General features: G+C 46.2%; 1 protein-coding gene across 4 annotated transcripts in view; it reads right to left on the bottom strand.

The window, feature by feature from the left end:
* KDM4A (lysine demethylase 4A) overlaps positions 1 to 23,708 on the bottom strand; it is a 70,127-nt gene extending 46,419 nt beyond the window's left edge. For 2 of the 4 annotated variants that reach the window (XM_027773911.1, XM_027773912.1), the window contains exons 1-8: positions 19,446 to 19,583; positions 16,357 to 16,532; positions 10,810 to 10,924; positions 6,812 to 7,005; positions 3,677 to 3,726; positions 2,865 to 2,968; positions 1,811 to 1,948; positions 861 to 1,105 (exon numbers count right to left, since the gene is read on the bottom strand). In XM_027773911.1, coding sequence (XP_027629712.1) covers positions 861 to 1,105; positions 1,811 to 1,948; positions 2,865 to 2,968; positions 3,677 to 3,726; positions 6,812 to 7,005; positions 10,810 to 10,924; positions 16,357 to 16,532; positions 19,446 to 19,583 — 1,160 coding nt within the window. The other 2 variants (XM_027773910.1, XM_006153758.3) reach the window with 2 other exon arrangements.
* Between the last annotated feature and the right edge of the window lie 481 nt (positions 23,709 to 24,189).

Here is a 24,189-nt window from a genome sequence, read left to right as displayed (position 1 = left end):
GGAAAGAGAAAAATCACCCACCAGGGGAGATGGCCACACCACAATCCCTTCTCCTCTCAAGATTTTGGGCATGCACACACACGTGCCCGATGTGACTTTAAAGCCACACAGAGACTCAACTGTGGTCTGCCATGTGGGAGTCTAGCACCTTATCTACCACACCAATGCTAGCCCCTGTTGTGAGGATTAAGAAAAGGTGTGTAGGGGTCAGCAGGTGGCGTGGTGGTTAAGGGCACTAGACTCCCACATGGCCAACCACGGTTTGAGTCCTGGACCTGGTGGTTTACTTTCTTACTTTCTGTCTCTCTCTCATTCTGTCTTTCTCTGGTCAAATTAAAATAAATAAATAACGTTAAATAAAATAATTCTAAAAAAGAAAGAAAAAGTATGCAGAGGGCCTGGCAGAATGTGTGGTATACAGCAGGGACCCAGCAGGTCTTCCTCCTTTCTTTCCCCATGGCCTGGGTCTCCTCAGGGCACACGGCCTCTGCCCCTGACACGGAAGACGCTGGCAGACTTGAGTCACACCACCATCCCTGCCCTGTAAGCCTCGCTCCTGCCATCACCTCTCCTTTTTAAAAGCATTCTGACAGGATAACAAGAAGACAGAGGAGCCCTGCCCTGGCACAATGAGCCCACACGCCACAAACACAGGCCAATGACTGGGATTTCCACTCCTGGGTGAGATCCGCCAGGAAGCTCCTGAAGCCCTCTGGCTCTGAGGGTTCTAGAGCCTCCGCCAGGGAGCTGTCTCCCTCAGCAGCTGCTCAAACCCCTGCTTAGAAACCACCTCCCCGCAGGTCAAGGGAGCTGTACAGACAGTCCTTCCTCCGACAGCCAGGCCAAGGGCTGTGGGTTACCTTCTCTTCAGGTCTCCCTCCTCTGTGTCCTCGACCCCTTCCATGTCCTCTGGACACTCCTCCTCAGTCCCAGCTCCTGAGTGCAGTTCGCTCTCCTTAAGAAACTCAGCAGCTTCTGGCGTGGGCAGAGTGTGGTCGATGACTGTGCTGTCCTTCCCAGCTTTCCAAAGCTTGTACCTCTCTGGCTGGAACTTCCTCACAAACACGTCCATGGAGATCTTCACCATATCTTTCCGGCAAGAGCACTGTCGCAAGCAGCCAGAGAACTCCCGTGAGCGCATCTAAGCTGTTTCCACCTCACCCCACAGACCATCACCTCCCTCCAAGTGGAAAAGAGCAAAGATGGCTTAAAACCAAACTGTTCCGGTTCGCGGGGTGAGGGCAAACTATCCTTGCAAAGCCATCAAACGTGAAGGAAAGCGGGGGAGAGGACAGAGAATGCGGGGCAGGGATTGAATCCACCTGGGCAATAACGGCCATGCAGGGAGGGTAGCTGACGAGGAGGCTTTGGACTCAGGTCCCAGGATGGCCAGCATCCACCTGCCCTGCAACACCCACCCGAGCTGGGATCACCCAAGCAAGTTGGTCCCTCCTGGTCCAAAGGTCCAGCCCAACAGCTTGGCTAAAGTCAGAGTAAACCCGTAAGGTTTCTCAACAGAAATGCCAGAGTGGCTGAAACAGGAAATGCTGATGTGAGGGCCAGGGGTGCTTTTAAGTCTCAATGACTTAAGCATGGAACCTCACTTCATATGTCCTAAAGATGAACATATTTTTAAAAACTGTTTATTAACACAAAATGTTGGCGCTTTTAACAGACCAGTCACTCTGTTTCCAAGTTCCAGCAGTTTAAAGACCTGTTCTGATCACCACCAGCCAGTGTATCTAACAGGAATCTGCTCAACTAGGCCTTCTTAGTCATGGTGTTGCAGAAAGAAGCCGAGTGGACTTACCAACACAGCTTGTTTGCCATATTCGATCCACCGCCGGGTAGCAAAGTTGGTAGACTCTGCGCAGTTGAAGCCATGGTTAAAGCCGGCATGGTAACCGTAAGGGAAAGTGATCATAAATTCTCCAGCTTCTTGAGTCACCTGAACAAGAGCAGACTTGAAGTAGCTGCTTCAAAGGGCAGAGTCTACAGAACTGGAATTCTGAGCTCCAGCTCTGCTACACCGTAGCTGAGTAACCAAGGAGAACTTGTAAAACTACAGAGGTCTTGCTGTCTTCTGTGATCTACAAAGTCCTAACCTACCGGATGTCTGGACTATAATTAACCATTCCCCCAAATTAACTCTGTTCAAGGGCAGGTGACTCTCCTCTGGCACCAAGGAAGTACAGTGGCTCCGTCTGTGATAACCTTAGATCGAATACTGAGCTATATTAGCTTCGATCCACATCTGCTCTATAGTACTGAGCTAAAAACTCAGAAGGGTCAGCCCATGCCACGGGTTAAGGCAGCTGGATCCCATACAACCAACTGAGCAGTTCTGAGTCCTGCACCCAGCAGCTGAAAATCACACCGGGCATGTGTGCAAGCATGCCCCAAGTCCCAACAAGAAGGAGAAATGCAGGAGAAGGGTCTGCAGTATAATCATACATCTTGGCGGGGAGGGGTGCTTTTCGCTTTCCCTTTTCGCTTCCTCCCCCAGGGAAGCATTTGCCCTTTAGCACATTAAAAAAACAACAAAACAACTCTATTAAAATATCCAAGAGTTCCAACAATGATAGCATAGGCTTTAGGGTACCACTATGACTTGGGATACTAGAACCACATGGGAAACCCAAGTTCAGACCCCTGGTCATCGGACCACGGTGGGTGTGTCTAAATGCACCTGCATTACTGGCTGGCCAGCCGACCTGAGGGGAGGAACTCAGCAGGGTGAGACTTGGTCATAGGTACCCCTCTCTCCCTCCCTCTCTCATAAAATAGACTTAAAAAAACAACAACAACTAGAAAGGATACCTATTATGGAAGGCTAAGGATTTCTGCATGTAACAACAGCTCACCTTGTCAAATGGAATTCCGTATTTCTTCAACATTAAGGGAGAAATCAGGGTCATCTTATGCCGGAGAAAAGCCTCACAGCTTTGAGCACTTCCAGGGAAAAAGCCTGTTGAAATGAAAGTGAGTGTGGGTTGACACAGTGCACTGCACTCGCTCAGGCCCCGGGAGGTACTCCACACCTGGGCCATCACGGGGTGCGGGGGTGAATCACCGCTGTGGGCTCCAAGGGTCTGTCTGGCTCAGATTCTGCAATGAGCCTCTAGGCGTTCTCCCATGGAGGATGTTACACGGGTAATCAAATTCTGTTTGCAAAAATGAGATCACTCAAGTTTCCACTGCTCTTACAAAGCTTTGAAACTATTCAGGACCTGTTTTCCCGCCACCTGTCTCAGTCGTTCATCAAGAACGTATCTATAGCGGAGGCTAACCTGGCGGTCTTGAAACTGGCTCTCTAGAGGTACAGTCTATCAAAGTCCACTTAAAAGAACCAAAGAAAAAAATAATTCAATTCTGATGTTAGCATGTGGGTTTGGGGCAGAACCAGAGCCAATATGACTCATATACTATTCCTGGTCAAAAAAGTCTGTGTTCAGTAAAATTGAGGCAAAGGCTGTAAAAGAAGAAATTACTGAGTCATTTTTCAGGACAGAGGAGGGAAGGGTTCTCGTCGTAGCTGCTCTGCTAAGGCAGCCAACCTAGCCTCGGGATCACCCCCACCCATAGGTCTGCAAAAGGCTGCCCACAGAATACGGGCATTTCAGAGCAATGAGCCCAGTGCACGGAGGGCTGGTCCCAGCACATGAAGACACAGTACCTTTGGCGAGGCGCTCCAGACGCTTCCCATGCTCAGGGGGAACAGAATACCTGCAACCACAGGACGGCATCAGACACGGAGCAGAAGACATGCACAGGACTAAGTGCTACTTCCCACTCTCGACCTTCAGGACCTTCGAGAGACTGTAAAACTTCCCAACACGAGAAAGGAGTCTGGAGATGGGACCAGCAGTTGGCGTAATGGCTATGTCTCTGGGCAGAGGAGTGGGAAGCTCATTCACAAGTGTGAATGAATTTATTTCTTCTACATTCATTTATTCACTTAATAAGAAGTTTACTGAATGTTCACCATGAGCCAAGATTTATGGTACACCATGCTTCTCTCTCTCTCTCTCTCTCTCTCTCTTTTTTTAAATATTTTAATGTTTTTGCTATACGGCACACGCCGGAGAAAGGGAAAATAAGAAAGCACCCAAGAGGGTACGGCCACACAGCAAACCCTTCTCCTCCATTCTCCTCTCGGATTTCGGGCGGGCATGCACATATATGTGCCCGGTACAGTTTTCAAGCTGCTGGGTGCAGGACTGACCGTAGCCGGTCAAATGGGAGCCTAGAGCCTTTACCTCCCACACCACCTACTCGCCACCATTTCTCTCCTGTTTAAAGTTGTTACGGAATACAATTTTTTAAAAAAGAGAAAAAAAAAAAATGGCATTATATAACCTCAGTATATTTCAAAATACTCCTGGCAGGGCCAGCCCTGCAGCAGACCACCATCTGAAGCCCAACTCTGATGGACTTGGAGATACACATGTGCATGCATGCCCAAAATCCTGATGGGATGGAGGAGTGAAAGAAAAAGGACTGTGTCGTGACCATGCCCCACTGGGCAGTTCTCCTCTCTCTCTCTCTCTCTCTCTCTCTCTCTTCTTCCTTCCCTCCCTCTCAAGCACACACACCCTCTGGCAATTAAAAAAAAAAAAAAAAAGTCTAAAAAATAATGCTCCTGACATTACTTGAAAGATCTAACTGGAAGCAGGATAGAGGAAGAATGGAAAACAAGGTGAAGATGGAGCGGATGACTTACCCACAGGGCCTCAGACCTGCTGACAAGCCCATTTCCCCTGCATTTTCATAACAGCTATATTGATTACCCAGTAACTAATTACTCTTTAACCTGGTAGACTATCTAGACACCACAGAAACTGTTCTTTATGGGGACACTTCACACTTTAAAAAACACTTTAAAAAACAGTTAAAACTCTGTATTATGAAACTCACAGTAACCTTTTTATCCTTTATAATCTTTATTTAATTTACCAGCGGTGCATGCACTCGAGGGTAAAAAGGGAAAGGGAAAAATCACCCCCTTAGGGGATAGTCTCGCCACAATCCCTTCTCCTCCATCTCATCTCAGGATCTGGGGCATGCGCACATGTGCCCAGTGTTTATCTTTGAAGCCACTGGATCTCAGACCCAATCCACGCAGCCAGCCTGGTGGGATCTAACTGCTACCTTAGCCACCAAATCACCGGCTGGCCCCCTTTATAAAAAGGGAAAAATCACCCCCTTAGGGGATAGTCTCGCCACAATCCCTTCTCCTCCATCTCATCTCAGGATCTGGGGCATGCGCACATGTGCCCAGTGTTTATCTTTGAAGCCACTGGATCTCAGACCCAATCCACGCAGCCAGCCTGGTGGGATCTAACTGCTACCTTAGCCACCAAATCACCGGCTGGCCACCTTTATAATCTATTCTAAAGATTATTCCACAACAACACACACTTTCCATCCCAAATAGCTTCATACGAAACAAAGCTGAAGAGAAGTGTTGAGAAAGACGTCAGCTACAGGACTTGGGGATCCTCCCGGCAACCTCCAGAGGTCTCTGGAGGCCCCACTCAGACCAGAAGTATGTGCAACAAATGAAAAGCCTTGCCTGGATATGAGAATGGAAACCAATGTCAGGGCATTTGGGAACAAATAACGGTGAAGATACCAAAGCTACGCTTTCAGATTCCACACGTCTAGCCATCTATGGAAGGAAATGGGATGCCAGTAGACGCAAAGGTTTTTTTCCCCCCTGAAGATTAGAAACTAGAAATCATTTAAAAGAAGAAAGAAACCCCCCTGGAAAAGAATGTGACTTAAAGATGCTAAAACAGCAAATGGAAGATGGAGAGTTTCCATGACTCCCCATGACCGGGCCACAGTGTCCCGTCCAGTCTCTTCGCTCACTTCTCATCCGTGTACGTGGCACTCCAACCACAGCGGACTTCTCCCAGCTTCCTGAACCAACGTGGAGCTCGCTCTCAGCTGAGGGGAGCTTTGCACACGAAGTTCCAACTGCCTGGACATGCATTCAGCCTTCCTCTCCTGAACCCACCACCATTCCACACCGTTACATCCTTCTCAGCTTTTAGGTCTCGGCTAAGGAAGCCTTCTTTAATCCCTACCCCAACCCAGCCACGTGTCCTTCTTTTGGGGACCTCTACCACTAACCTCCAGTAGAGCTTTCCTCACACCTCTCTTATCTTCTCACACCTACTTTCCGCCTCCTGGCCAGTCTGTGTGGGGACAGGGACCTCATCTGTCTTACAGCTGTTACTATACCAATTCACTAAAATGATGAGATTGAGAGATGGCCAGCGTAGAGAGACGAGAAAGAACAAACTTGATCTCCCCAAGACTAATACATCCCAGAGAGCAGGAACTGTATCCCGAGTAGCCTGAATCCCCCACCTGTTTTAAGCTGTGCACCAAATATTTGTTCCAAGAGGAAAAGAAAGCTTTCTATCACCTGAAGGAGTGACTCCAGTCTTGGAAGTCTGCCTCTAAGAAATGTCTCAGGCCTGTTCAGAGAAAGAAATTAGAAAGGAGCTGGATAGCCTGACACAGCCGCCGGGCCTTCAGTATCTCGGCCAACATGAGCTTTCATACAACAAGTTCTCTAAAGCATCCCTATAAGCATCCCTACTCAAAAAGGGTCTGAGCTCCAAGAGCGACTCAGCCCTTGAAGTCTGCTTAAAATGAAGAAGGCCAGCTCCCTCTGCCCCCAAGTCTGCTGAACGGGATCTGCATCTCAAGACAACCTCGAGGTGAGTCCTCCGCGCACTAAAGGTGAGAAGCCCCACTCCATGGCAGAGCCCTGGGACCAATGGCAAGCTGACTTTACCAGGACTTTGGTTCTCCGAAATGCAGGTAGTTGATGCTGTAGAGGTCCATGTCTTCGGTGTGCCAGGCGAAGGATGTCTTCCACATTCCGAAGTACAGGTATGGAGTGTTCACACCCTCGATGGTGATCCCACTCTCTTTTTCCACCAAGTCCAGGATTGTTTTCAGCCGGCCAATATTCCACTCATCAACGTGCTGCAACGGAAATGACAGCCCAGGGCACGTTATATTCGAATATAGGTGAGGGCACCGAGCCCACAAATCACAGAGGAGGTCTCAGGGAGCTGGCACGCCAGGAAAACGTGGAATAGTGTCAGAACAGTAGATATGCAAAAACCATCGCATCCCTCACTCGATCACCGGAACTGATACCATCACACCTTCGAGGGACAAAGACCACCGTGAGAATAACAGCAGTGTAGGAAAGACGGACAGGGAAGGGACAGTGGCCCGTTCTAATTCCCAGGAAAAGGAATTCGAACGGAGCTTCAAAAACTTAAGTCGGAGCCAGCTGGTGGTGTGGTAGTTAAGGGTGCTAGACTCCCACATGGCTGATTATGGTTCAAATCCCGGACCTGGAAGCTTGCTTTCTCACTTTCTCTCTCTCTCTCTGTCTCTTTCCATCTCTCTCTGGTAATGTAAAAAACAATAATAATAATAATAAAGTTAAATGAATAATTCTAAAAAAAAAAAAAAAAAAAACTTCAGTCAAGGGACAAGCAGATGGTATAATGGTTATGTCACTGGACTCCTACATAATTGACCACAGTATGAGTCCTGGACTTAAAACTCACACCAGGTGCACGTGTGCACAAAATCCCAAGAGGAAAATGGAGGAGAAGGGACTGTGGTGTGGCCGTGCCTCCCTGGCCATGCCCCCTGGGGGGCGATTACTTGCTTTCTGTCACTCCAGTGAGTGCACAAGCCCTATAGCAAAACATCTCTTTCAAATAAATAAAAACAAAAAAACTTCAGTCAAGGGACTGGCAGGTGGCATGGTGGTTAAGGCGCTGGACACTCCCACATGGCCGACCATGATTCAAGTCCTGGACCTGGTGGCTTGCTTTCTCACTTTCCTCTTTCTCTCTGTGGGCTTCTCTCTGGTCAAATTAAAATGAATGAATGAATGAATAAAATTGAATAAAATAATTCTTTTAAAAAAGAAAAAAAAACTTCAGTCAAAGGACCAGCAAATGGTGTAATGGTTATGTCACTGGACTCCCACAGGGTCAATTGTGGTTCAAGTCCCAGACCCAGAGGCTTGAAACTCAGGCCGGGCATGTGTGCATGTGTGCCCAAACTCCTGAAAGAACAGAGGAGAAGGGAGTGCGGCATGGCTATGCCCCCAGAGGGGATCGGTCTATCTATCTATCTATCTGGCGAGCACAAGTGTCCTATAACAAATATGTCTCTTAAAAAAAAAAAAAAAAATTCAGTTAAAATAGAAAAGAGGGGTCAGCCTGTGGCCTTGTGGTTAAGGCAGCTGGATTCCACATGGCTGACTGTTCAGCCTGGTGGCTTGAAAAACACTCAAGGTAGGGGACCAGCAAGTGGCATGGTGGTTAAGGTGCTGGACTCCCACATGGCTGACCACAGCTCGCTTCGCAGATCTGGCAGCTTGCTTTCTCATGTTCCCAATTTCTCTCTGTCTCTCCCTAGTGAACACACGTGCTCTGTAACAAATTAAAAAATAATAATAGTGGGGCCAGCAGGTGGCATGGTCGTTAAGGAACTAGAATTCCCACATGGCTGACTGCAGTTCTAGTCCCAGACCTGGCGGTTTGCTTACTCACTCTCCCTCTCGCTCTCTCTCTGTCTTTCTCTGGCAAAAACTCATGTGAAAAAATAATAAATAAATAAATAACAGCAATAAATAACATTTTAAAAAAAGAAAAACATTCAAGGCATGTGTATGTTTGTGTACCCAAAAATCCCAAAAGGAAGGGAAGACAGAGAAGAGATTATGAAAATAACTATTCCCCACGAAGGGTGCTTTCTCACTTTCTCTTTCTAGCAAATGCACACGCCCTCTGGTAAAATAACATAATAATAATAGGAGAGAGGGCCGGCCTGGCAGTGCAGTGATCAAGCCTTCTGCACCAGAAGCCAGATCTCATGTGGCTAACCACACCCACACACATGCATAAATGCCCAAAGCCCTGATAAAAAGAAAAACTGGAGGGAAAGGACTGCACCATGACCACGCCCCCGACGGGCCGCGAAGGTGTGTGAGCCACCACACCTACACACGAGCGCTGAGCTCGCACTTTCATTCTCTTCGAAAGACACGGGTGCCTTCTGCAATTAAGAAAAAAATTTTTAGAGCCAACAGGTGGCGTGGTGGGTAGGGTGCTGGACTCCAACATGGCCAACTATGGTTTGAGTCCCAGACCTGACAGCTTGTTTCTAGCAAATGCACACGCCCTCTGGTAAAATAACATAATAATAATAGGAGAGAGGGCCGGCCTGGCAGTGCAGTGATCAAGCCTTCTGCACCAGAAGCCAGATCTCATGTGGCTAACCACACCCACACACATGCATAAATGCCCAAAGCCCTGATAAAAAGAAAAACTGGAGGGAAAGGACTGCACCATGACCACGCCCCCGACGGGCCGCGAAGGTGTGTGAGCCACCACACCTACACACGAGCGCTGAGCTCGCACTTTCATTCTCTTCGAAAGACACGGGTGCCTTCTGCAATTAAGAAAAAAATTTTTAGAGCCAACAGGTGGCGTGGTGGGTAGGGTGCTGGACTCCAACATGGCCAACTATGGTTTGAGTCCCAGACCTGACAGCTTGCTTTCTCACTTTCTCTCTCTGTGTTTCTCTGGTAAGCACACGTGCTCCGTAACAAACTAAGAAGTAATAATTATGATAGATAAAATTAAAAATGTTTTTTAAAGGGAGAAAGACTGCTTAGACCACTCAAAAATAAAAAAGATAGAAATTAACTATAACAACTGTGTGACATTGATAGCCCCAATTTCCACCGAGCAGTGTCTTTATAGTCTGCGTCTTTTTCCCAAGTTGTGATGGCCAACTAGGAGCTCAACACTTTTAAACACATTCTGGATTACGAAGATTTGCTCTTGCACCTCCACTCTTCAGATCCTTACAGCATCTTCCTGCCATTCATCCCTAAACTTGTGACTGTTAAGAGCAAACTTGAAATCTACTTTAACCTGTTTCCTTACAATACTTCATAAAAATATTCATCTCAGTGATAATCCTAGAGATGCCTTACAGATGTTTTTAAATGACTATTTTATTTATTATTATTTTTTTTAATTTGGTGTAGTCACGTGCACTCACCAGAGAAAGACAGAGAGAGAGAGAGAAAGGAAGCCGCCATGTTTGGGTCAAACTGTGGTCGGCCATGTGGGAGTCCGGCCCCTTTAATCACCACACCACCTGCTGGCCCTAACCCTATTTTTAAAAACCCTATTTTAATTAGACAATCCCAACATTCTCCCCTTCTACCATAAATATTTAAGACAATTCTTTATGTCCAAAACCACTATGTGCCAAGCTGATGCAACTGGTTAAAATAACTTTTGCTACATGATCTTGTTTAAGGGTTCTGAGAATCTAAATACGTTTCTCTTTTTAAATATATGCCCCTCTCATCAGATTAGTCAGTGATCTTTTTTCTGCAGAAACCACACTGCCTCTCCCCCAACATTTCATTTTCTGTGCTCCATCCCACCCTTTCAAGAACTCATCAGCTACCACCCACAGACTGTGCTAACAGCCCTTGAAAAGAACACCACATCACCCAATTCACATGTAGAGTGGGAGAAATAAAATGCAGTCACATGCAAAAGTGCCCACAATCAGGCAAGCCCAGCACATCAGTGGTGGCAGTTCCCTCATTTGTTCTTCTGCGCATTCGCCAATCTGCGCATTCGCCAATAAGCTTTCAGGTGCCTACTGTGTGCTGGGCATAAAAAGTTACAAAATTGCAGAAAAACAGCCCAGAGTGTTTCTGGTGCATCTCACCTTTTCGTAGAGAGTACCATTCACATCTGCACCATAGATCGGAGGATTGAACGTGAGATTTTTCCAGTACTTGCGCTCAAGCTCTTCAAACTCACTATAGCGTGGTGTGCAATACCTTCCAAAAGTAAAAAAAAAAAAAAAAAAAAAAAAGTTATTAGACACCTATTAAATTATATTACATATTTATGACACCATATTAAAACCACTTGTATATTAAGGATCAGGAACGGTGTTGGATACAATCTTCTGTTCAAGAGACAGCGAGGTATTTTACATGAACAAGACATAACCTTGGCATTCAGGGCTCTAATACGCAGGTCACACACACACATCCTAACATCCCTTCCCTGAGGCTTGAAGAGGCCTGGGAGAGGTCTTGGATGTAAATCCATCTTCCTTAAGCTGATAGCCTCGGCTCTGAAAAAATCTACAATTGGGTAGATTGAGGAGTGGCCTGGCCACCCTCAGGGAGAAGATGGGCTTATAAACTTGTAAGAACCAAGAACCACAAATCTGTACATATCCAGAGACAACCAAAACCACCAGCAAAAAAAGGAGGCCTAACAGCGCTCCTTTCCCTGTACTAGATAAAGGAGTTGTTTCCAGAGGGCTCATGTGTCTGTGTTGCTGCCGTATTTCTAGCACCTTATGCAATGGCTAAGCCATAAGTAATTCTCCCTAAAAACAAAGTCTCTTAGGAAAAATATTAACTAGCTCTCAAAACATCAACACTTTAATGCATCAGATATCCCACTTACACATGTCTATCTGTATCTTTTTCTCATCTGAAGCCATAAACATACCTACATGCTTTAGCTGAGTATCATACTGAGAATTAATTCCAAAAAATTTTTTTTTAAAAAAAGTTCAAAACAGGGGCCAGCAGGTGGTGTGGTGGTGGTTAAGGCAACCAGACTCCCACTGGCCGATGGCAATTTAAGTCCCAGACATGGAGGCTTGCTTTCTCAATTTTTCTCTCTCTCCCCCCGCCCCGTCTCTCTCTAATCAAACTGGAAAATAATAATAATAATAAATAAAGTTAAAATAAAATAATTCTTAAAAAGAATGTTCAAAACAGGGACCAGGAGATGGCATAATGGTTACGTCACCGGACTCCCACATAGTCAATTGTTGTTCAAGTCCCAGACCCAGCAGCTTAAAAATGACACTGGGGGGACCAGCAGTTAGCGTAATGGCTATGTCGCTGGACTCCCACATAGTCGACCGCGGTTTGAATTCCGGACACGGTGGCTTAAACTCACGTGGGGCGAGTGTGCGTGCGTGCCCAAGATCCCGAGAGGAGAACGGAAGAGAAGGTATTGCGGCATGGCCATCCCCCCTGGGGGGTGATTTCTCGCTTTCTGTCTGTCTCTCTTAGCGCCCTATAGCAAAAACCTCTCCCCCCAAAAAATAAAATAAAATGACACTGGGCGTGTACATGCACGCTCACAATCCCAAAAAGTGAGTGGAAAAGGGATTACAGCTTGGCCATCCCCCGGGGGGTGATGGGGTGATATCTCGCTTTCCATCTGTCTCTCTCTCTCTGTCTCTGTCTCCAGTGAGCACACATGCTCTATAGCAAAAATCTCTTGGAGGGAAAAAAGTTCAAAACAGGGCCACCTCAACAGCTTGGTGGTTAGAGCAGTTGTATTCCACATGGCTAACCCCTCAGTTTGAGTCCTGGACCTGGAGGCTTAAGAAACATGCCAGGAATATGTGGGGGGGGGGCCAAAATCCTGAAAGGAGGGAAAAATGAAAAAAGAACTGTGGTGTGACCATTCTCCATGAAGGGTGCTTTCTCCCTGTCCCTCTCTTTTTGTCTCGCTCTAGCAAGTACACACACCTTCTAGCAAAAAAAAAATGGTTCAAACCACTTAAAAATTATTGTGCAACAATTTTAAAAGAAAAAATGCAGGCCTAATAGGGATCTTAAAAAGTGAAATAACTAATGCACACTATAGCTTAGGTGGCAAAAAAGAACACAAAACATTATGAATGGTGGATAAAGAATGGATATGGGAAGGGGAGACAGTATGGTAGTTAAAAGCACTGAACTCCCACATGGCTGACCATGGTTCAAATCCTGGACCTGATGGCTTGCTTCCTTGCTTTCTCTCTGGTCAAGTTTTAAAAATAACAATAATGATAAATAAAATAAAGGAAATAATTCTTAAAAAAAAGGATGGAGGGTCAGCAGGTGCAATGTGAGTGATAAAGGTGCAGGACTCCTATACGGTCGATCGTGGTTCGAGTTCCAGACCTGACAGCTGGCTTTCTCACTCTCCTTCTCTTGGGTGAGCATACATGCCCTATAGCAAAGTTAAAAAATAATAATAATCAAGTGGGCCAGCAAGTGGCATGGCAGTTAAGTGCACTGAACTCCCACACGGCTGACCGTGGTTCAAGTCCCAGACCAGGCAGCTTGCTTTCTCACTTTCCCTCTCTCTCTCACTGTCTCTCTGTCCCTCTCTGGTCAAATAGAAAGAAAGAGAGAGAGAGAGAGAAAGACAGAGAAAGGAAAGTTAAATAAAAGAATTCTTAAAGATAATAATAATAATGAAGGGACCAGCACGTGGCTTGGTAGTTAAGGCATTAGACATCCCCACATGGCTGACCATGATCTGAGTCCTGGACCTGGTATAATGAGACCCAGGGCCAGCAGTTGGCATGGGGTCAGGTGGCTGGATCCCACATGACCGACTCCACCGTTCAAGTCCTAGAGCCTGCAACTTGAAAATCACACCAGGCGTCTGTGTGTGTACGTGCCCAAAATCCTGAAAGGAGAATGGAGAAGAGGGGACTGCAGCAAGGCCATGCCCCAGGGTGTGATTTCTCTCTTTCTTTCTCACTCTTTTTCTCTCCCCCCTGGTGAATGCATGTACCCTACAAGAATAAAAAAAATTAAAAAGGAAAGAAAGCATGAGAAAGACAGACCGAAGCACGGCCCCCAGAAGTGTGAAAAGTGGCCAAAGACCCAGCTTCTGGGCTTGCTTATGGTGAAGGTGCAATATGCCTGACAGGTAGAATCAAGATATGCACTGATCAAAAAGGCTCAGGAGGCTCAGCCTTGCTGCTGAAATGCTGTGCTTGGTAGGCTGTGCTTGGTGTGCTTGGACCACACAGGAGGCGTAGGTTCAATTCCCAGACCAACCTCAAGGCCCAGCACAGTGGTATAAACTGCAATCCCAGCAACCTGGGAGGCCGAGGCAGAAGGACTACAAGCTCCAGGCCGGCCTGAGCAACACAGAAAGACTGCGTCCAAAGAGCCAGGCGTGAGGTGCTCACGTGTAATCCCAGGTGGGAGGCTGAGCAAGAGGAACACGACAGCAAGACCTTGTCTAAGACAAATGGCTTAGGAAGAGAACCAAGGGAAAAAGGAGGAATCCCTTGCAGAAATGCTCGATTAAGTGGGAAATGAGAAGATCCAAGAAAGAGGATTAAGAAGCAGCAAGCCAGAGCTGAATAAAGGAAATGCATAATTCATTTTCTGTGAATCTAAGGTAAAATGAGAACTAAATATTAAAAAAGCAGAGAAAAACAGAAAACAATGGACCTAAACAAAAACATTTTTAAAAAATTTTGTTCATTGTCATTATTTTATTACTATTATTTTTAAAGTTGACCAGAGAGAGAAGGAAAGAGAAAGCAAGCTGCCAGGTTTAGGACCTGAACCGTGGTCAGCCATGTGTGAGTCCAGCCACTTTAACCACCCCCAACAAAGATATTTCTTTTTTTTATTATTTTATTTAACTTTTTTTTTTTTTTTTTTTCTTTATTTTATTTTGACCGGAACAGGCCCAGTTTTTACTTATTTTAATTTGACCAGAGATGGACAGAGAGAGAGAGAGAGAGAGAAAGTAACAAAGCAAGCCACCAGGTCAAAAATGAACAGATGACAAAGCACAGAGTAGTAGAAAGTAGAAAGCACCTTGGCAGCTTGCTCATATTTTGCTAATGTCCAAACAAATGATGGCAGCTAGGTGGGTATTAAGGTGTCTGGCCAGGATCAAAGGCAGGAGTCCAAGAGACAGAACCCGAAACGACTCAAGACACTTTTTGGTAAGTGGGCTTATCAATATATCCAACAAAAGCTCTTTAAAACTACCTCCAACTTTCTCCTTTGCAACTTTGTAATTTACCCGTCAGAATATGATTCAGGAATCCAGCAGGTGGTATAGAGGTGAACATGACTGGATCCTACGCGCAAACTCCACAGTCAAATTCCTGACCTGGTAATTAAAAAAATATGCCAGGTGCATGTGTGTGCATGCCCAAAGTACTGAGAAAAAGGAGAAGGGACTGCAGTACAGGGGGCAATCATCCCCACTGCACGGCGACTCTCACTTTCCATCTCTATTCTATCTCTGTCTCTCTCCCATGGGCACACATGCAAAACTAAATAAAAATCAGAAGAAAAACAGACAAAGAAAGAAAGAAAATAATTCTTTTTTAAAAATATTTAATTTGGGTTTTTTTTGGGGGGGAGGAGAAAGGTTTTTGCTATAGGGCACGTGCGCTCGCCAGACAGACAGACAGAAAGCGAGAAATCACCCCCTGGGGGGATGGCCACGCCGCAATCCCTTCTCCATTCTCCCCTCAGGATCCTGGGCACACACGCACACACACCCAGCCTGAGTTTAAGCCACCAGGTACTCGCAGTTGACTACATTCGAGTCCAGAGATATAGCCATTATGCCAACTGCTGGTCCCTGTTATAATTATTTTTTAAAGAATTATCTATTTAATTTTATTCATTACCATCACTGTTTTTTAATTTGATCAGAAAGAGAGCGTGAGAACGTGAGAAAGCAAGCTGCCGGGGGCCAGGACTCAAACCAGTCAGCCATGTAGGAATCCAGCACCTCGACCACCATGCCACCTGCTGGCCCGTTATAATTATTTTTTAATTTTGATGAGAGAAGGGGAGAGAAAGTGAGAGAGCAAGTAGCCAGATCCAAGACTTGAACCATGGTCAGCCAGTGAGAGTCCAGCCCCTTAACCACCATGCCACCTGCCAGCCCCAAGAAAATGATTCTGAGGGGGAAAACAAAAGGATTACTTTATTGTAATAAAGTAATTACAAATTACAATTAATTTAATTGTAATTACTATTAGGCTGTGACACGGTACTGAGAGGAGGAAATGCTCTTTTCTGGTAAAAAGAGCAGAATAGGGCCAGCAGGTAGCATGGAGGCTGAGGCAGCTGGACCCCATATAGCTGACTACGTGGCTTGAGTCCCAACCTGGCAGCTAGAAAATGATGCTGGGTGTTTGTGTGTGCATGCCCAAAATCCCGAGAAAAAAATGGAGAAGGGACTGAGGTGTGGCCATCTCCGTGGAGGGCGATCTTCTTACTCCCCCCACTCTAGCTAGCACACACGTCCTATAGCATCCCCCCAAAAAAAAGAGCAGAAAGGGAGACACGAGCTAGAACTGAGCAAACGGCCCTTCCGCCCTTCCGCAGGACAGTGGCAGCCTTGGAACAGAGCTACGACGAGACGCCAACCCCCAAATCTCATGAAAGGTGACGACGCGGCGTTCACTCACTTGTCACTATTGGCTATCTTGCGGAACTCTCGGACAGTCATGGCTTTCTTCTGTATGTTGTATTGAGTAAAAAGGCCGGACTGGCCCGTCACCAGCTGCTGGATGGGGGCAGGAATGACCAAATCGTCAATATCATCGTAGGATGATCGTGGCTTCCACTCTTTTGGAGGAACAACCTGTAGAGAACACAGAGAGGCAGGTGAGAACCCTGGCAGCCAGCAGAGCTCAGGAGGTGCAGACGGTGCTACTGACCCAGGGACCTTAACAAGAGCGCTACTTGGACTTCCTCACATTTACCCAGTCAGGCTGGCCTTTGTCATTTTCTTAACCTAATGAAGTATAACCAAAAAATTGAAATGCGCTATAAAAGTCTGTACTGCAAGTTGGCCAGTGGCATAGTAGTTAAGGTGGCTAAATCCTACATGACTGACTGTGTAGTTCAAATTCTGGACAAGGTGGCTTGAGAGACAAGCTGGAAGCGTGTGCGTGTGTGCCTAAAATCCAAAGAGGAAAATAGAGGAGAAAGGACTGAGGTATGGCCAATCCCCCAGGAGGAGGGGGGAGGATTTCTCACTTCCTCTTTCTCTTTAGCAAGTGCCCATGCCCTATAGAAAACATAAACAAACAATCAAAACAAAACTGCACTGTGGGTCCTGCTGCTCCTACCTGTGGCTGTAAACCCAGCAATGGTGACATCTGCATGTAAAAGTAAGACGAGGTCCAGCCTAGGGATTCAGTGAGTAGCAAACTGAACTACCACGTTGGAAGCCACATGGCTGACCACGGGTTCGGATTCCCAGGGTGGCCTGAAAACGCACTAGGTTCATGTACGTAGGCCCAGAATCCTTACAAGCTGTAGGGCTGGGGAAGGGGATGGCAACATGACAGGAGGCTTCTGAAGCTACTCCCTCCCACCCCTCTGTCTCTTTCAGGCATGTGCATCATGAATTAAATAAATAAATTTATTAATAATAAGAAGAAAAGGATGGAACTGTCTGTCACAAGCTCCAGTGGAGACACCAGAGCCCAAGACTGGTCCTCAGATTTGTAATAAATGCCCTTGCTTTCTTTTTCATATTGAGAAATTAACAAATAGGGCTGGTCCTGTAGCCTAGTGGTTACGGGAGCTGGATCCAACATAGATGACTGCAGTTCAAATCCTGGCCCCCACGGCTTGAAAAACTGTACATGTATGCACAAAATCCCGATAGAGAAATAAAAGGGAAGGGATTTTGGCAAGACCCCAACCCATTGGGGGGAAGGGGGTGCTTTCTCACTCTCCCTGTCCCCTTTTTTAAAAAGAATTAACTTAAGTTTTATTATCATTACTATTTTTAATTTACTACAGGTCATGTGTGCTCACCAGACAGAGAGAGAGAGAGAGAGAGAGAGAGGAGAGGAGAGAGGAAGCAGGGCCAGCAGGTGGCTTGGTGGTTACAGATGCTGGACTCCCACACATGGCCAACTAAAGTCCAAGTCCCAGACCTGGTGGCTTATTTTCTCTCTCTCTCTCTCTCTCACTCTCACTCTCTCTCTCTGGTCAAATTGAAATAAATAAATGAATGAATAAATAAAATTAAATGATTTTTTTAAAAAGTGAGGAAGCAATGGGACCAGCAGTTAGCGTAATGGCAATGTCGCTGGACTCCCACATAGTTGACCGCGGTTCGAGTCCCGGACCCGGTGGCTTAAACTCATGCCGGGCGCGTGTGCATGCGTGCCCAGGATCCCGAGAGGAGAATGGAGGAGAATGGATTGCGGTGTGGCCATCCCCCCTGAGGGGTGATTTCTCGCTTTCTGTCTGTCTCTCTCTGTCTGGTAAGCGCATGTGCCCCATAGCAAAAAAAAACTCTCAAAAAAAAAAAAAAAGTGAGGAAGCAAGCCACCATGTCCAGGACATAAACCCCAGTAGATCAGGTGAAAAAAAAGTGCCCTAACCACCACTCCACCTGTTGTCCCCCTCCCTGCTTCATCAGTGAGTGTATAAACCCTCTAGCTGAAATAATAAGAAAGTAAGAAAAGGAAAAAATGTGACAAATACATATGGTAGGAAACTCTAACAGCAAAAACAGTATAACAAGCTTCTTCCGGGGCCAGCAGGTGGCAGAGTGGTTAAAGGTGCTGGATTCCCACATGGCTCATCTTGATTCAAGTCCCAGATTGGGTGGCTTGCTTTCTCACTTTCCCTTCCTCTCTGTCTCTGTGTGATCAAATTAAATAATAACAAACGGAATTAAATAAATAATTTAAAAAAAAAAAAAGCTTCTTCCGAGGTCAGTCCCCTGCCTCTCAGTTTCTGAGGATTCTTCCAGAAATACAGTCATTTCATCTTCAGGGATTCAGAAACTTGACTGTGACAGAATATAGGACTGATGTGGCTCAGGAAGGGTAGTCAACCCAATTCACAGGAGAAAGAAGTCCAAGCCAGAACCATCACGCCAGCGGGCCAGTGCACTCTCCCCCAGCAGAGAGCCCACAGGGGAAATCTGATTGCTGTTACGAGTGTGAGCGGGGACCAGAACGAGAGCAGAGGTCGACCGGGCAGCGCCTGTGTCAGGTTAAAACCTCAGCCACGCAGCTCGGCCCTGAGGACCAGAGCACACAGGTCGGGAGACCCGGCGCCTCCCTTCCCCTTTGTGAAGATTCCGACCATTTCTGCTCCTCTCTAAAAGCAGAGATGCTTCAGACTCTAACTATTGAAAATTAACTTGTGGAGCCAGCAGGTGGTATGGTGGTTAAGGCGTTGGAATTCCCACATGGGCTACCACAGTTCCAGACCTAGACCCGGCAGCTTGCTTTCTAACTCTCCCTCTCTCACTCTCTTTGTCCTTCTCTGGAAAAACTTATGTGAAATAAATAATTATTTAAAGAAAGAAAGAGAAAGAAAGAAAGGAAGAAAGGAAGGAAGGAAGGAAGGAAGGAAGGAAGGAAGGAAGGAAGGAAGAAAGAAAATTAACTTGCAAATAGGACAGCATACACTAGCGTTTCAACCTCATCCAACTTCCAGTAAGACAGTTGTGGCCCTCACTGAGGAAAAATCTTAATGCTACCATAGGTCACAAAGGCCAGGGGAACACCCGATGCCTTACCTTGGCTAGTCCAGCCCGATGAGCTCCTTGGGATTCAATGTAGGCAATGTATCGACTGAAGTTCCGGAACTCTTCCATGGTTGGATAAAAAGTCATTATCCGAGCGCTGGGATTCAGAGTTTCTGATTCAGAAGCCATTTTCCCTCCTTTTTGAGGTCTCTGTTCAGAAAGGAATCTGAAGAATATATAAAGAGTATAAAATTAATTAAGCACAGCATTTTTGGGGACCAGCAGGTGGCATGGTGGTTAAGGACGCTGGACTCCCACATGGCTGATAGCGGTTCGAGTCCCAGGTATGGCGGTTTGCTTTCTCACTTTCTCTCTCTCCTTTCCTCTCTCTTTCTCTCTCTGATCAAATTAAATAAGTAAATAAAGTTAAGTTCAATAAAATACTTTATTTTTTATTGTGGGGGGGAGGTTTTTGCTATAGAGCACATGCACTTGCCAGAAAGCGAGAAATCATCCCCAGGGGGATGGCCACAACACAATCCCTTCTCCTCCATTCTCTTGAGATCTTGGGCATGCACGCAAACGCACCCAGCGTGAGTTTAAGCCACCCAGTCTGGAACTCTAACTGCGGTCGATTACATGGGAGTCGAGCGACATAGCCATTACACCAACTGCTGGTCCCTCAGTAAAATATTTTTTTAAAAAAAGAATGCAAAGTTGGGGGTAAAATGTAATTAAAGTTAAATGCTAGAAAAGTGAGTGCTGAAAATAGTAAAAGATGATGTAGAAATTCTGAAGCATTAAGACTTCATAGTCAGAATCTGCTTTTAGAATTTATGTAAATAAACTAGAAATCCAGATAGAAAAGATACTGTTTAAAAAGAACCTGATGATGGGGCCAGCAGGTGGCATGGTGGTTAAGGAACTGGACTCCCATATGGCTAATCATGGTTCAAGACCTGGACCTACTGACTTGCTTTCGCTTTCTCTCTTTCTTTCTCTCTGGTGAATGCATATGCACTACAGCAAACGTTTTTTTTTTTAAGTATTTATTTAATTTTTTAAAAACAATTATTTTATTTAACTTTATTTATTTATTTATTTTAATTTGACCAGAGAGGGACGGAGTGAGCGAGAGAGGGAAGGAAAGTGAGAAAGCAAGCCACCAGGTCTGGGACTCAAACTCTGGTCGGCCATGTGTGAATTCAGTGCTCTGAACCACCATGCCACCTGCTGGCCCCTATTTATTTAATTTTGTTGTTATTATTATTTTTTAATTTGCTATAGAGCATATGCATCCATGAGAGAAAGAGAAAGCAAGCCACCAGGTCTGGGACTTGAACCTTGATCTCCCATGTGAGAGTCCAGTGCCTTAACCACCTTGCCACCTGCTGGCCCTAGCAAACTTATTTTTTTTATGAGAATTATTTTATTCATTCATTTTAATTTGACCACACACACACACATACAGAGAGAGAGAGAGAGAAAGCAAGCCAAGTCACCACCAGGTTTAGGACTTGAACCATAGTCGGCCATGTAGGAGTGTCCAGTGCCTTAACCACCACGCCACCTGCTGGCCCCCACAGCAAACTTTTTTTTTTTTTTTTGGAGAGGTTTTCGCTATAGGGCGCGTGCGCTCGCCAGACAGAGAGAGACATAGAGACAGAAAGCGAGAAATCACCCCCCAGGGGGGATGGTCACGCCACAATCCCTTCTCCTCCATTCTCCTCTCGGGATCTTGGGCACGCACGCACACGCGCCCGGCGTGAGATTTAAGCCACCGGGTCCGAGACACGAACCGCGGTCGACTACGTGGGAGTCCAGCGACATAGCCATTACGCTAACTGCTGGTTCCCGCAAACTTTTAAAATAATAAAAATAAATAAAAATAACCTGGGGCTCACAAGTGGATGTGGGAGTCAGGCACCCTTCACCATACCACCTGCGGCCCCCAGAAAACCTGGTGTATCAAAACTGCCTGTATTCAAAGCTTTATTAAACGGAGACATTGTTTCACTCTCCCGCTTAGGCTTTTGCCATTGGGTGAATGCTCCCTAGAGAGACAATGAGAAGGAACAAGAAATCTCTCTTCTCTCCGGATTTTGGGCATGCATGCACACATGCTTGGTGTGATTTTCAAGTTACCGGTCCCGGTCCTGGTCCCGGTCAGTGATGTGGTAGTACAGCACCTTAACCACTATGTCACCTGCAGGACCCCCTTATCCTTATCTTTTCAACATACTCCCTTATTCACACCTTGCTAGTCTCTTCCCAGAGAATTAAACATAACATACTACAAGCTGATTTTACAAGCTACCTATGGCCGCCTTTCTAAGACATAGCTTTAAGACAGGATTCTGTATTCCTAAGGAAAGTTATTTGGCTACAGCACAACAAAGTTTAAAGGGTTAAAAAGTAATCTGACATTAGTAACATGACTTTATCATTTTAAAACCCTCAAGCAAAATTGTTCTCCTATCTGAACCAAAATGCAGTTTCAGCAGTACTTAATGAAGTCAAGCTAGACAAGTTCAACTGCTCTGTACCCAGAACTCAAAGGACAAAATTTAAACAGGCAATACGCGTGCAATCCAGGCCAAACCTCATAACTAACAGGAGAAAGCAAAATAAAATTTTAGATGAGGACATCAGTTCAATGGGTGCATTCCCATTGTTTGCTAACACAGTAGACAATAGCAACTGAAAATGGGCAAAGCAGACCAGCTAAAAAGTGCCATTTTAAAAGCAAAAACCGTGCATCCTTTCCTCTACTGAACTTCCTCACCAAGGTCTAGCAATTCTGCTCCTCTGCTCTAGAGGCCAAAGCCATGGCAGTTCAGCTCTGAGAGTACTTTTGAGAGCTAGAGAGCTTGGAAGGGAAACTGCCTCTAAACTACCAACCAAGTAGATTTGGGAGAGCTCCTGGAGCAGCGCTGTCTTAAGAGAGGAGAAAGAAGACAAACCTTACTACCTGCATCTCTTAAGCTTCCATTCTGCCAAAAATAAGGTATGTCCCTGTCCAGGCACTTTGCATGAATCTTGTGAAACTCTGCATGGCAGGTATGCAACTATCCCTGTTTTACACACGAGGAAATTTGCGACAGTCCACTCCTAGGGGCACCATCTTTATTCTGCCTACAACCTAATCCCCACCTAGATGAGTTCCTTTGCAAGGGCATATTCAAGTGTGGAGAAACCTGAAGCCTATTTAATTTTGAGGATTCTTAAAAAAAAAAAAAAAAAAAACAAAAACAAACTCTGAATACCTTAGTTTTGTAAATCTAACAAAAACCAACAATCATGTGTTGAGGCCCATACCATACCCAGGTCTTGAAAAGGGCCCCAATGGAGCTTGGTCGCTTTGGGCCCTATTCATCTTTATATGCCTAGAATCTAGAACAATACAGGACACACAGCAGGCACTCAGTAACTGTTGAATAACTGATTTCCTCACCCTCACCCCAGCTGAACATCGTCTTTCTTCAATGTAGAGTTCTCTTCCTCCAATCTATCCCCTGGGGAAAGCGCCCAATGCCCATCACTTTTCCTCCCGCATCCAGCAACAAAGCCTAGTGGTTAAAGAGCACCGGCTCCGGATTCAAAACTCTCAATACGGATACGGTCTTTGCCATTTATTAGCTGTGTGACCTTGGCTGTGCGAGTTGACTCTCAGTTTCTCCATCTGGAAAATGGGGATTCCCAACCCCCTGCCCTGCAGGGTTGCTGTGATTAACTCAGATGATGCAAGCGAAACGGTGAGCACTAGGCCCGGTACTCAGCTACTCAATAAAGATAGCTGGTGCTAACAACCATCCCAAACTCCCGCACCCTCCCCTCGCAGTCGCTCCCGCGGGTACCGCTCCAAATATAGCCCCCGCCCCGGAAGGAAGGAAGGAAGGAAGGAAGAAAGAAAATTAACTTGCAAATAGGACAGCATACACTAGCGTTTCAACCTCATCCAACTTCCAGTAAGACAGTTGTGGCCCTCACTGAGGAAAAATCTTAATGCTACCATAGGTCACAAAGGCCAGGGGAACACCCGATGCCTTACCTTGGCTAGTCCAGCCCGATGAGCTCCTTGGGATTCAATGTAGGCAATGTATCGACTGAAGTTCCGGAACTCTTCCATGGTTGGATAAAAAGTCATTATCCGAGCGCTGGGATTCAGAGTTTCTGATTCAGAAGCCATTTTCCCTCCTTTTTGAGGTCTCTGATCAGAAAGGAATCTAAAGCCCAAAGCCCTGGTGGGGCTCGGGCTCGGCTTCTACTGTCGCCGAGCCGACCCCACTGCTTTTCCAGCTGGCGAAGGACGAAGCTCCGCCTCTCCAAAAGTCGACCTCGACGCAGCCGCACAGAGCTCCGCAGAGCCAACCAATCGGAGGGCGACCATAAGCCTTCAAACAGCCGCCCAGGTCGCTCTGCTCAGCCTATGAGCGCGGGCTCGGGCTGTTGCCAGGAGGAAACGTTGTACCGCTGGGGACCGCGGCCACTGAGCATCTGGGCTGGATGGTGGAGCTGGCCAATCGTAGGCGGGCTCTGGCCACCCGTAACTAATCAGGGTTGAAAGAGGAGAGCACCTAGAAATAGGCTGGTCGGGTAGGTGGGTAAGGGCGATGCGGGTATTGTAGGATATTTCTAACAAAAGCGTAGGGCAAAGTTTCATTGTGATGAGTAGCCCTTTGCCTAAGGTAGGAGTGTTTTAAGGACTTTAGGGAATCAGCTTCCGAGGTCAAAGAATCCTGCTAAGGTGGTCAAGTTGGCTTGGTTTTCCGGGACCCTCTTGGTTTTTGAAACA

Source organism: Tupaia chinensis, unplaced genomic scaffold (assembly GCF_000334495.1).
Source record: "Tupaia chinensis unplaced genomic scaffold, TupChi_1.0 Scaffold000387_1, whole genome shotgun sequence".
In the NCBI taxonomy this organism is placed as follows: Eukaryota; Metazoa; Chordata; class Mammalia; order Scandentia; family Tupaiidae; genus Tupaia; species Tupaia belangeri.
The sequence above is the reverse complement of the archived record's forward strand: the minus strand, read 5'-3'. Positions and strand labels throughout refer to the sequence as shown.